Source organism: Adiantum capillus-veneris, chromosome 18 (genome assembly GCF_014529385.1).
Source record: "Adiantum capillus-veneris isolate H3 chromosome 18, ASM1452938v2, whole genome shotgun sequence".
In the NCBI taxonomy this organism is placed as follows: Eukaryota; Viridiplantae; Streptophyta; class Polypodiopsida; order Polypodiales; family Pteridaceae; genus Adiantum; species Adiantum capillus-veneris.
In genome coordinates, this window is record NC_140948.1 from 17,572,346 (window position 1) to 17,586,030 (window position 13,685).

A 13,685-nucleotide genomic window follows, 5' to 3' on the forward strand; every position below is an offset into this window, starting at 1 on the left:
AAGACAGTTGAGCTTCAAGCAGGCAAGGCTATTACATATAGTCAATTGTTCTTGCTTGTGGTCGTAGGGTATCAAAATGGCAAATTCACAAGGATAATGCAGAAGAGCATGTAGAAGGCCTGCCTAGGAATACGTCACATGTAGCTCTGGTCCCATAAGTCAAATTTGACCTTCTACATGATTTATAATCCTATCATGGAAAATATTCCTTTTTATATGGTATATATTTCCATAAGACTTTCCCGCTAGGGAAAAAGTAACATCCATGTAGTCCAACGTGGGATTTATTAAACCATCTTTTTCTCTTGATGGTAAATGAAAATCCGCTTTGGTTTTCCATTCAAATCTTGAGATTATTGTAGAAAAAGAGGCTATCCATCCATACAATGTATCACAACTTGGAAGGAATACGGTGGGTCACACTTCATAAATTACACCCCATACTTTTTTCAACTAAAACACCATGATGTTCTTCCTTGAAAGAGGAAGCTGCACCTTATCAATGATATACAATATCATAGCCATTCAAATTAGTGCCCACTTCCTTCAATGCAAGATGGGGCATTGGGGAAATAGACAAGAGAACCTTTGGCTATGGTCATTATGCTTACTACAACGCTAGGAGTCTAGGTACCACACATCGATAGTGTGCTCGTCTTTTGCTCACATTCGAACTTGTTTTCCTCACATTTGCATCCACAACTTAAACCTACATACTTTGTTTTCCAAGCCATGATGTGTGTTCTCCATTATAGTTCTCATCACCTTGGTCCTTGGTGTATACTACGTCACATGTACCTTTGGTCCCATAAGTCATATTTGACCTTCAAGGACAATAATAAAATCTCTCTCTCTTTCTCTCTCTCTCTCTCTCTCTCTCTCTCTCTCTCTCTCTCTCTCTCTCTCTCTCTCTCTCTCTCTCTCTCTCTCTCTGTGTGTGTGTGTGTGTGTGTGTGTGTGTGTGTGTGTGTGTGTGTGTGTGTGTGTGTGTGTGTGTGTGTGTGTGTGTGTGTGTGTGTGTCTGTGTGTGAACCTTAGATCAGGTATGCTTAAGGCAAGACATCAATGTGCATGCACAAGGGGTTGAGTGATAAAGGAGGAGCATGGACTCCTTCGTGACAATAGACAGTTGAGCTTCAAGCAGGTGAGGCTAATACATAGGTGGAGATGATAGTCAGTTGTTCTTGCTTGTGGTCGTAGGGTATCAAAATAGCAGATGCACAAGGATAATGCAGAAGAGCATGTAGAAGGCCTGGCTAGGAGTACGCCACATGTACCTCTGGTCCCATAAGTCATATTTGACCTTCAAGGACAATAATCAAATCTTTCTCTCTCTCTCTCTCTCTCTCTCTCTCTCTCTCTCTCTCTCTCTCTCTCTCTCTCTCTCTCTCTCTCTCTCTCTCTACCTTAGACCGGGTATGCTTAAAGGAAGACATCAATATGCATGCACACGGGGTTGAGTGATAAAGGAGGAGCACGGACTCCTTTGTGAAAAAAGACAGTCGACAAGCTTCAAGTAGGCGAGGCTACTACATAGGCGGATCGAGACGATAGTCAAGTGTTGTTGCCTGTGGTCGTATGTAGGGTTTCAAAATGGTAGGTGCAGAAGGATAATGTAGAAGGGCATAGGTATGATTAGCTATTAAAGTCAGGTTTTTCAATGTGATATTCAATCACTTTAGCGCTACTACTTGACAAAGGGATTAGTAGAGAAATTTTCATTCTAATAGGTCTTTAAATTAAAAAAACAATGTGCGAGTTTAAAACTCAACCTGAAATTAAAAAAATTGATACTTTACCAATGTGTTAAGATAGGCACATTAAGAAGAGCTATTTTACTGGAATGTTAATATTTCTATAATAACCTTTCGTTCCTATGAAAATTTGTCATTTACATACATTTATGTTTTTAATATATTTAAATCTCTACATTAAGCTTTTCTCTATGAGGAATTGTGTCATATCTACATGTAAAAATAATAATCCTATCATGGAAAATATTTCTTTTTATGTGGTAAATATTTCCATAAGACTTTCCCATTAGGGAAAAAGTAACATCCATTTAGTCCGACGTGGGATTTATTAAACCACTTGATGGTAAATGAAAATCCTCTTTGGTTTTCCGTTTGAATCTTGAGATTATTGTAAAAAAAGAGGCTCCTTTCTCTTGTAGAAAATTTTCCTAACGTTCTTGTGATTGGCTCACAAAGAAGCCAGCTAAGACAAATATTAAATGTTGTTGGAGGTGGAATGAATGGATTTACGGGATGAGTGGCTATATAGCTTCCGTGCAGAGATGGTTGGTACACTTTGAACATTCAGATGCCTGAAAGCTTGCAATCGTAAAGGAGCACTTGCATTGAGAATACAGTATTTTATCCATTGCATGTAAGCTTCCTGCTGAGAGGGATAATTGAGCTCGTTGTATGTTCTTTTGAATCGTATGTATGCCGTGAGCAGTGATCTTAAGGGTATAAGGGAATGAAAGCTCAAAATTAGGGTGGTCTAGCTCATATTATAGCGAGTGTAGGTATGTGCATCACGAAAATTTGGCTATGCATACGGTATATATAAGATATGTATGTACGTGGGGATGTGTATCACATTTTGGAAGTGTTGGTCATCTTAATATGCTACCGCCAAGTGATGACTTGAAGAGAAGAGGAGCGCTTGATCCCTCGAGTGACGTCATTAATTATGGCTGCTTTGTGGCCGCTCCACGCACTTGTGTTGTATAAGCTAGAGCTCAAAGCTCACACCGTGGTAATGGAAAACATTGGATGTGTCAAATAATCGGGTGTGTCTTTGGCACTCTTTGGCAACATCTGCTTGCATTCCCTCGGAGCCCGACACCAGCACGCCAATGTTTTGGTCGTGGTACTCCTTGTTGAGAGCGTTGAATATATCTGCAATAACACACACAAGAGGGTGATCCAAGTAGGTATTGAAAAGTGGTGGAGGACACTATAATTCATGCCAATTCAACAACACTCACTCTTGCTTTTGAAACTATGGATGCCCTTGGGGAGAGGGGAGGAGATAATTTTGAACTTCTTTTAGGTCCCAACATCCAAGAGAGAGAAGAAGAAAAAGAAGAGAGAGAGAGAGAGAGAGAGAGAGAGAGAGAGAGAGACAGAGAGATGTGTTTACCACTCCATAATGGACGGACACCAAGGCGGAGAGTCCCACTCCAAGGAGATGCGGCGGCTATGTTTTCTTCATCCAGATGCGTGCGGACGATGGGTTGAAGCTGGTGTGCAACTTGGTCATGATGAGGAGGAGCAGGAGAAGGAGAATTGCTCGCAATACCAACTTTTCGCGAGTCAGGAGGTGTTGCACTGCTGGAAGCCTTCGTCGAAGAGAGCCACCAAGCTAAGACAATAACACCTCCGAAGATGGTTGTACCAAGTATCATGGATGCCACCACGATATGCGCACGAGTGAAGTTGGTTGGAAAGTCATTTCGGAGATGCTTGACGATGTACACATTGGAAAGACCCCACAAAATGTAGAACCCCGCCATGGATGCCAATATTGTGGCGGCCACCCAGCTGGACCTGCCTTTGGTGCTCACACTCGAGATGCCTTTGATGCCCCTTGTACGTGCAGGAGAAATGGTGATAGGGCCATTCATCGCATCGACATCATCACTCTTTCCATTGCCTGCTCTAGTCCATGTTGTGGTGGCCAGGTCAAGCGTTTCTTGAAGGGACGGATCTGGCAGTGAATACTCACCTGAGGCCTGAAGCATGCGCATATGCCTATAATCAGAGAGTGAGGCGGAGGTGACAAAGGCCGAGACGTGTATGCGCAGCCCCCGCTTTTCATATCCAGGTGAAATCTGGTGGGGGTCGATGCTGTTGAGAACGCAGAGCTCCTCCGGCTTTCGCACACAGTGGTAGAGGTGGATGGAAGTGGGCAACGAGGCAGCGCCTTGTCCACGCCTCTGTCTATGTAGAACGTCGCAAAGCATGGCAAGCAAAGGAGTGAGACCAATGCCACCTCCAACAAGCACAAGAGTCTTGTACCTGTATTGCATTTCAAAACGTGTTTAGAGTGGAGCTGATTGTCTATTTACACACACACACACACACCCACCCAGTAATAATCTAGCGGTAAATCACACAGTACCTCAAAAAAAAGTCTGTCTCGTCTCCATAAGGTCCTTCAATTCCTGCTTTGAAAGAGAAAGGACAACCACCTCCGGTGCGACCACTGGCATCGGCAGACTTGAGAAGCTGGCTGTGGAGACTGCTAGTCCATTTTCCTAAAGGCTTGATCACTATGGAGAGCTCAGGCTTCTCATCCAAAGGCGTGGACGTGACACTGAAGAAGTGCCATTGCAGTTTCATTACTTTGGAGAGGCTAGGAAAGCGAAGGTACCAACTGCTCAATGCATGGTAGCCTGTACGTTGCAGATCAAAATAATAGACACGACGATCAGGACTTTGGTTATAAGAGAATAAGTACTAGTATGGTTTAAACTTGGCCTTTTGCTGTTTTCAATTGACGCGATTGCACACAATATTGCACACTTTTAACATGCCACTTTGGGTGTAATCATGCATAGAATCTCGAATTATTCTGAGAGGATCGTGCTACGTGACTATTTACAGAATTTTTATCGGCGTACGTACCTCCAGTGCTTTCAAGGTTTGTAGCAATGCGGAGCTGAATGGCACCGGACTCCAGCACTGTAGCGGACAGCACATCCACGGACTGTCTCGACTGAACCATGCGCAGGAAGCGATCGATGACAAAAAGAAGGACCGGCACAATGAAGAAGTGAATGGTATACATGACATGGTAGAGCCAGAAGAGGAGAAACACCACGTAGAGGTGGTGCACGCTGAAGAAGATCTCGTACCACCTCCGTCGGAAGTAGGAGAGGGAGGTTACCCACATCAACAACCCAGCTAGCCAAGCCACCAGCCCTGCCACCAAGGAGCACCTCTCTCGTTCTGTCACCCATTCGAGTATCTACCAAGTCCATCATATGTTCATGACATGACAGTGAAGACAAACTAATTAGATTCTCGTAAGCAGTTGCTCTAATTATCATGATATACAATATCTATATTAGGCTGCTCCTAATTCGATCCTCAATATTGCAAGACCTCCTACCTTATACGCGCTGTCCGTCTCGTAATAGTAAACGATGTAGAGCACACTATGTGCAGTCAGGAGCGTGAGCGCAGAGACCGCCAGCCAGATGTGATACTTGACCGCATGCTCGTACGGCACCTTCATTGCCCGCAGCAGCGGAGACCCTCGAGACACGGGGATCCAAAGCAAGGCAAACGGTATGAGCGCCGCTCGACCTAAATTCTCTGCTGCTCGGTTCAATTTTGCTAGACTCCTGCACCACCATATTCACCGCCACCCAATTAGTATCGTCAGCACTAAAACACGTATGGGCAGTGCTAGCAGTAGCTGACCCGCCTACTAGCTATGCTTATATGGTGGGCAGCTGAACTGGGGCACGCCGGGCCATCAGTTCTACACTTATAAAGGCAACTAACTGTATGCACGATGATGAGAGGAAGGACGTATATTATGACTCACAGCGGCCTTGTAAGGCTCAACTTGGGATCAGAATGGTATCTCTCTTCGAGTTCCCTGAAGTCCAGTTTGGTGAGGCGGCCATAGCTGTAAAGCACTAGAAAGAGCACGCCTACAATGGCGAGCGCCTCTGCCGCCGTCAGCACTCCGAAAGGGTTCCACCACCCGGTTCGGACCACCAAAGGGTACGTGACAACGCTTGGGCGAGCGGGCCTGGTAGCGTGGGCGGACTGCGCCCACTTACCACTGTCGCCGGACGCTCCGGAAAATTCCGAGCCGCTTTTTCGCTCCAAGGACCTGCAGGTTGATGCAATAATCAATGCCATGACACATTTTCTTTTCTTCATTGGTTTACGATCATGACTACAATATTCCCGTAGAATTCAGAGAGCGACAGCTGGTCCACATACTTGATTTTTTTCCTGACCTCTATCAGTCCGAAACTGAGAAGCGCCACCACAACGACAGGCATGGCCTGATATATGATTACCAGACCTGCGATGCAACAATATCATTAGCAGCGTCACTGTGTCCTTATAGTAATTTACCGCTTTAGGGGACGTAGAACTGCAGGAGCAGCATATACAACATACAATAAGAAGTGATCGGAGAAATGTATATTTACCGTATTTGCCATCCACTCGAAAGAATCGAGAGGGCCTGCTCTCCTCGAGCCTGTCGAAGTACTTGGGGTCCTTCATGGGCTCCGACGACACCAGCCACCAGCACAGCCACAAGAGGCTAGCTGCGCACATGACGCTCTGCAGGGCATGCTTGGCGATGATGAGAAGACGAAGCTGCGCCTCCATAATAGCAATGAAGATTGTACCCGGCCTGTCTGGCGTGCGCCTCCTGCTGCTCCGTTGATCGACTCCTGGGATCACATCACATTCAGCGCCAGTACTGTCCGTTCTAGCGTATAACTGCAATTATAGATGTAGCGTGAAAAAAGTGGCGAGCAGGCTGGAAGTGGATGTGATTATGGGAGCACCTCCCAGGTTGACCTGAAGCGTCGACTACCTGCTTCGCGCCTTATATACGGAGGCAGAATGGACCAAGAGAAGCGAGCATGCATCTGTCTTCTCTGTGGTGACCACGTACACCCGCAGTTGACCCGCATCCAAAGTCGAGCATTATTCTTCTGAGGTATATTGAGCGATCGATATCCGGATTCGGTTTCGGTCCACGCAGCCAGTGGCCAGGCCGACGAAGGACACGTGGACGTATCGATTGGAGCGAGACCCCGCGCATCTGTGCAGCCCGGCTTCCCGGCTGTGCGAGGAGCGAGGCCTAGGTGTGTAGCGATTGTGGGTGTGAGTACGGCATGAGGAAGCCATTCCCTGCACACACGCGCCCGTCAGCTTGTGCCCGCCACACGAGGACACCGAATGAGCCTTGTACTGCAGATAAACTAATTATTAATAACGGAAACAAGATGGTTGTCTTATTAATAAAGTAATTACTAATAACGGAAACAAGTAATTGTTAATTGCTTGTCTTCTTACGCCGTCCGCTAGCTCCTTGAGCCTGGTTTTAACCATTCTACCGTGGAACCCCCTATAGGTGCACACTCCTAGGGACCAGCGGCCAGCCCTAGGGCCTAAACTTCTTATTAGAAGGCTGCAACCCGGGGGTTTTAACCCTTCGACCATTCTACGGTAGAACCCCCTATAGGTGCACACCCCTAAGCACTCTTACAACACTTAAAAGAACCAATGTAGAGTCACTCAAGTGTGAGAGATGGGACGTCTCTCTTGGTGCATGTAGCAGTGTGGCAAGGCCTGACGGAGGTTCAAGCCTCGTTGGAGGTTGCCTAGATTCTGGTGGGGGTTAGTAAATGTGTATTGGCACCCTATTTTTAAACCGAAATCGAGGGCTTTCTCTGCGCATTTCTCTTAGTTCTTGCGTCACATCTCAAGCTCTCCTCTTCACCATCTCTCACAGATCTACTACGATACACGCCGTCAGAGGTGCTAATTTTGCTTGTGGGTTAGCGCATAACACTAAGGTAAGATTTTTTTCATGTTTACTTGTAGATTTAGGATTTAAGGTTTAACTTTGTGTTTGTGTGTGCGTTTTTGTAGGTTACAGGACTTTTACAACAACTTTCATTGTTCAAATAGGACGAATGTGAGTTCTCAAACCTTTAAATGCATATTAAGTTTATTTAAATTACTTTGTATATTAAGAAAAGAAAATTTCATGCTTTAAACTTTCAATGTTTTAAAAGAAATTAGGATTTGTTATGTGAAGTTTTATTTTAAATTATGAAAAAAATTTGTTTAAGTTTATGAAAAAATCTTGTTTTGAAGAAATTTTTATTGAATTATGTCATTTTTCAAGTTATGTAGTTGATGGGATTTATGGATTTAAGTTAAGTTTAGGTTATAAGTTAAGTTAGATTAGATTAAGTTACGTTAAATTAAGCTACGTTGTTATGTTAGGTTATACGTTAGGTTATGTTAGGTTATCTTATACGTTAAGTTAGATTAAGTTAAGCTATGTTAGGTTAAGTTATATTAAGTTAGGTTAGGTTAAGTTAATCTACGTTAGGTTTAGTTACGTTAAGTTATGTTAGGCTGAGTTAGGTAAAGCTACATTATGTTAAGTTAGGTTAAGCTACGTTAGATAATACGGCAAGCTATAGAGCTTACCCACAGCGCATATTTAAAAAAACGGATTAGGTTAAGTTAATCTACGTTAGGTTTAGTTACGTTAGGTTATGTTAGGCTAGGTTAGGTAAAGCTACATTAGGTTAAGTTATGCTAAGCTACGTTCGACAATACGGCAAGCTATAGAGCTTACCCACAACGCATATTAAAAACAACACAATGGCGATCCGTTCGTCAATACGACAAGCCATAAAGCTTACCCACAACACATATGCATTATGGGCAATCTCTATGGATCTCCGTATTGCCAACGGCTTGGTATTGTGTTGTTTATATGTCCGCGAACGGTTTTCAAGTCCTAAAATAGCACCATGGCGAGCCGTTTGGCAATACGACAAGCCATAGATCTTGCTTACAATGCATATGCATTGTGGGCAAGCTTTATGGCTTTCCGTATTGCCAAACGGCTCGTCGTGGTGTTGTCTATATGTTTGCGAGCGATTTTTAAGCCCTAAAATTACCTCGTGCCCCTAAAAACAACACAATGGCGATCCGTTTGACAATACGGAAATTCATAAAGCTTGTCCACAAGCCTTATGCACTGTGGACAAGCTCTATGGCTTGTCATATTTCCAACGGCTCGCCATTGTGTTCTCTATATATCTGCGAGCGATTTTTAGGCCATAAAATCGCTTCGCAACTCTAAAAACAACACAATGGTGATCCATTTGCCAAATTGGCAAGCCATAGAGCTTCCCCACATCACACATGCATTGTGGGCAAGCTGTATGGCTTGTTGTTTTTCGACCCTACCATTGTGTTGTTTTTATGTTAGGCTAGGTTCGGTTAGGTTTAGGTTATATGTTAGTGAGATTATAGGTTAGGTAGAGCTATCCACGGCATAATAGTCGAAAAAATACAAACGGACTTCGAATATGACTCGTGTACTTCTAAAAACGCAAACCGACTTCGGTTAGGTTAGTTTATAAGTCAGGTAGTTGTTATAAGTTAGGTTACATTAAATTAAGTTAGGTATAGGTTTTACGTTAGGTTAGATTATAGGTTAGACATAATGATTATAGGTTAGGTTAGAGCTAGCATCAAATTAATAGTAGAAAAAACGCAATCGGACTTCGAAGATGACTTCTAAAACCGCAAATAGGTTAGGTTAGGTAGATGTTATAAGATAGGTTACATTAAGTTAAGTTAGGTATAGGTTTTACGTTAGGTTAGATTATAGGTTAGAAATAACGATTATAGGTTAGATTAGAGCTAGCGTTAAATTAATAGTAGTAAAAACACAATCGGACTTCGAAGATGACTCGTATACTTCTAAAAACGCAAACAGACTTCGGTTAGGTTAGGTTATAAGTTAGGTTACATTAAGTTAAGTTAGGTATAGGTTTTACGTTAAGTTAGATTATAGGTTATGCATAACGATTATAGGTTAGGTAAGAGCTATCGTCAAATTAATAGTAGAAAAAACGCAATCGAACTTCGAAGATGACTCGTGTACTTCTAAAAACGCAAACGGACTTCGGTTAGGTTAGGTTTAGGTTATAAGTTAGGTTACATTAAGTTAGGTTAGGGTTATGTTATAGGTTAAGTTAGATTATAGGTTAAGTTAGAGCTAGCATCAAATTAATAGTAGAAAAAACGCAACTGGACTTCAAAAGTGCACACAAATTACTTCAAGAACCTTAATATATAGTCATTGATCAATAAAGACAAGATTATTACCCTGTGGTCCTAATCTCTGTGCACCTCTAGACCGAGGTGTGCCGGGATCGGGCCTGGCTAGAGAATGTGAGGTTGTTAGAGCTAGCAATTCCCTGCACACACGCGCCCGTCAGCTTGTGAAGCCATTCCTTGCACACACGCGCCCGTCAGCTTGTGCCCGCCACACGAGGACACCGAATGAGCCTTATACAGACTATACTACAGATAAAGTAATTATTAATAAGGGAAACAAGATGGATATTATTCTCACAAGTCTATTACGTCGTCGGCCGCTAGATCCTTGAGTGGTTCCACTGTTCCGGCCAGGGACCAGCGGCCAGCCCTAGGGCCTAAACTTCTTATTAGAAGGCTGCAACCCGGGGGTTTTAACCCTTCGACCGTTCTACGGTAGAACCCCCTATAGGTGCACACCCCTAAGCACTCTTACAACACTTAAAAGAACCAATGTAGAGTCACTCAAGTGTGAGAGATGGGACGTCTCTCTTGGTGCATGTAGCAGTGTGGCAAGGCCTGACGGAGGTTCAAGCCTCGTTGGAGGTTGCCTAGATTCTGGTGGGGGCACCCTATTTTTTAACAAGCGGTTTTGTAAATCTCTTACCCATGCATTGTCGAAGTTTAATCACGAAGAGTTTCCCCTTTGCTGCTGATACTACAAGCCTATTGAATTTCGTGCTCCTGCTCATTCTTATTTGATCACCAATGGTCCAAATTTTTGGATCGTGTCCTCAATTTGGGGGTATTATTCTAGATAAGGACTATAAAAATGGCCTTCAAAATGAAAAGTAAGAGTCTTGTCTCCCCAAGTGGCTATGGGGGATGTTTGGGCTACAAGCACTTCAAACAGAGGGTTTTGTTGACTGGCTACATGCATCGCATGTAGCTAGAATAAGTTGCAACCTCTACAAAAATCCTAGCTGCAGTGTAAGAGCCTAAGTCCAGAACCGCCATCATTGCCTCGGTTTAACGAAGAAAAATAGAAATAAAAAAGTTTGCATGAGCGGTAATATATACCAGCGAGAATGCTGTGATAATGACTTATCGATCAATAATAGGTGCGGTAATAGTTGCAAAAGTATATCCGCGCCTATTACCAAGCCCATTATCGCACATAGTTGCTTTTCAAAACTAAAGATGCTCACAGATCTACTACGATACACGCCGTCAGAGGTGCTACTCTTGCTTGTGGGTTAGCGCATAACACTAAGGTAAGATTTTTTTCATGTTTACTTGTAGATTTAGGATTTAGGGTTTAACTTTGTGTTTGTGTGTGCATTTTTGCAGGTTACAGGACTTTTACAACAACTTTCATTGCTCAAATAGGACGAATGTGAGTTCTCAAACCTTCAAATGCATATTAAGTTTATTTAAATTACTTTGTATATTAAGAAAAGAAAATTTCATGCTTTAAACTTTCAATGTTTTAAAAGAAATTAGGATTTGTTATGTGAAGTTTTATTTTAAATTATGAAAAAAATTTGTTTAAGTTTATGAAAAAATCTTGTTTTGAAGAAATTTTTATTGAATTATGTCGTTTTTCAAGTTATGTAGTTGATGGGATTTATGGATTTAGGTTAAGTTTAGGTTATAAGTTAAGTTAGATTAGATTAAGTTACGTTAAATTAAGCTACGTTGTTATGTTAGGTTATACGTTAGGTTAGGTTAGGTTATCTTATACGTTAAGTTAGATTAAGTTAAGCTACGTTAGGTTAAGTTATATTAAGTTAGGTTAGGTTAAGTTAATCTACGTTAGGTTTAGTTACGTTAGGTTATGTTAGGCTGGGTTAGGTAAAGCTACATTATGTTAAGTTAGGTTAAGCTACGTTAGATAATACGGCAAGCTATAGAGCTTACCCACAGCGCATATTTAAAAAAACAGGTTAGGTTAAGTTAATCTACATTAGGTTTGATTACGTTAGGTTATGTTAGGCTAGGTTAGGTAAAGCTACATTAGGTTAAGTTAGGCTAAGCTACGTTCGACAATACGGCAAGCTATAGAGCTTACCCACAACGCATATTAAAAACAACACAGTGGCGATCCGTTCGTCAATACGGCAAGCCATAAAGCTTACCCACAATACATATGCATTATGGGCAATCTCTATGGCTTTCCGTATTGCCAACGGCTTGCTATTGTGTTGTTTATATGTCCGCGAGCGGTTTTCAAGTCCTAAAATAGCACCATGGCGAGCCGTTTGGCAATACGACAAGCCATAGATCTTGCTTACAATGCATATGCATTGTGGGCAAGCTTTATGGCTTTCCGTATTGCCAAACGGCTCGTCGTGGTGTTGTCTATATGTTTGCGAGCGATTTTCAAGCGCTAAAATTACCTCGTGCCCCTAAAAACAACACAATGGCGATCCGTTTGACAATACGGCAATTCATAAAGCTTGCCCACAAGGCTTATGCACTGTGGACAAGCTCTATGGCTTGTCATATTTCCAACGGCTCGCCATTGTGTTTTCTATATATCTGCGAGCGGTTTTTAGGCCATAAAATCGCTTCGCAACTCTAAAAACAACAAAATGGTGATCCATTTGCCAAATTGGCAAGCCATTGAGCTTGCCCACATCACACATGCATTGTGGGCAAGCTGTATGGCTTGTTGTTTTCCGACCCTACCATTGTGTTGTTTTTATGTTAGGCTAGGTTCGGTTAGGTTTAGGTTATATGTTAGTGAGATTATAGGTCAGGTAGAGCTATCCACGGCATAATAGTCGAAAAAATACAAACGGACTTCGAATATGAATCGTGTACTTCTAAAAACGCAAACGGACTTCGGTTAGGTTAGTTTATAGGTTAGGTAGTTGTTATAAGTTAGGTTACATTAAATTAAGTTAGGTATAGGTTTTACGTTAGGTTAGATTATAGGTTAGGCATAATGATTATAGGTTAGGTTAGAGCTAGCATCAAATTAATAGTAGAAAAAACGCAATCGGACTTCGAAGATGACTTCTAAAACCGCAAATAGGTTAGGTTAGGTAGATGTTATAAGATAGGTTACATTAAGTTAAGTTAGGTATAGGTTTTACGTTAGGTTAGATTATAGGTTAGAAATAACGATTATAGGTTAGATTAGAGCTAGCGTTAAATTAATAGTAGTAAAAACGCAATCGGACTTCGAAGATGACTCGTATACTTCTAAAAACGCAAACAGACTTCGATTAGGTTAGGTTATAAGTTAGGTTACATTAAGTTAAGTTAGGTATAGGTTTTACGTTAAGTTAGATTATAGGTTATGCATAACGATTATAGGTTAGGTAAGAGCTGTCATCAAATTAATAGTAGAAAAAACGCAATGGAACTTCGAAGATGACTCGTGTACTTCTAAAAACGCAAACGGACTTCGGTTAGGTTCGTTTTAGGTTATAAGTTAGGTTACATTAAGTTAGGTTAGGGTTATGTTATAGGTTAAGTTAGATTATAGGTTAATTAAGTTAGAGCTAGCATCAAATTAATAGTAGAAAAAATGCAACTGGACTTCAAAAGTGCACACAATTTACTTCAAGAACCTTAATATATAGTCATTGATCAATAATTAAAGACAAGATTATTACCCTGTGGTCCTAATCTCTGTGCACCTCTAGACCGAGGTGTGCGGGGATCGGGCCTGGCTAGAGAATGTGAGGTTGTTAGAGCTAGCAATTCCCTGCACACACGCGCCCGTCAGCTTGTGAAGCCATTCCTTGCACACACACGCCCGTCAACTTGTGCCCGCCACACGAGGACACCGAATGAGCCTTATACAGACTATACTACAGATAAAGTAAT

At 42.2% G+C, this 13,685-nt stretch overlaps 1 protein-coding gene across 1 annotated transcript; it reads right to left on the minus strand.

Annotated features, from left to right (window-relative positions):
* Positions 1–2,118: 2,118 nt before the first annotated feature.
* On the minus strand, positions 2,119–6,571 carry LOC147435295 (ferric reduction oxidase 6-like). The gene is made up of 8 exons (XM_086488367.1): positions 6,188–6,571; positions 5,973–6,057; positions 5,566–5,859; positions 5,125–5,359; positions 4,638–4,980; positions 4,132–4,405; positions 3,151–4,028; positions 2,119–2,906 (listed from the first exon to the last, which is right to left on the minus strand). The coding sequence occupies exons 1-8, from the start codon at positions 6,369–6,371 to the stop codon at positions 2,740–2,742; spliced, it is 2,460 nt and encodes an 819-aa protein (XP_086344493.1). The 5' UTR covers positions 6,372–6,571; the 3' UTR covers positions 2,119–2,739.
* Between the last annotated feature and the right edge of the window lie 7,114 nt (positions 6,572–13,685).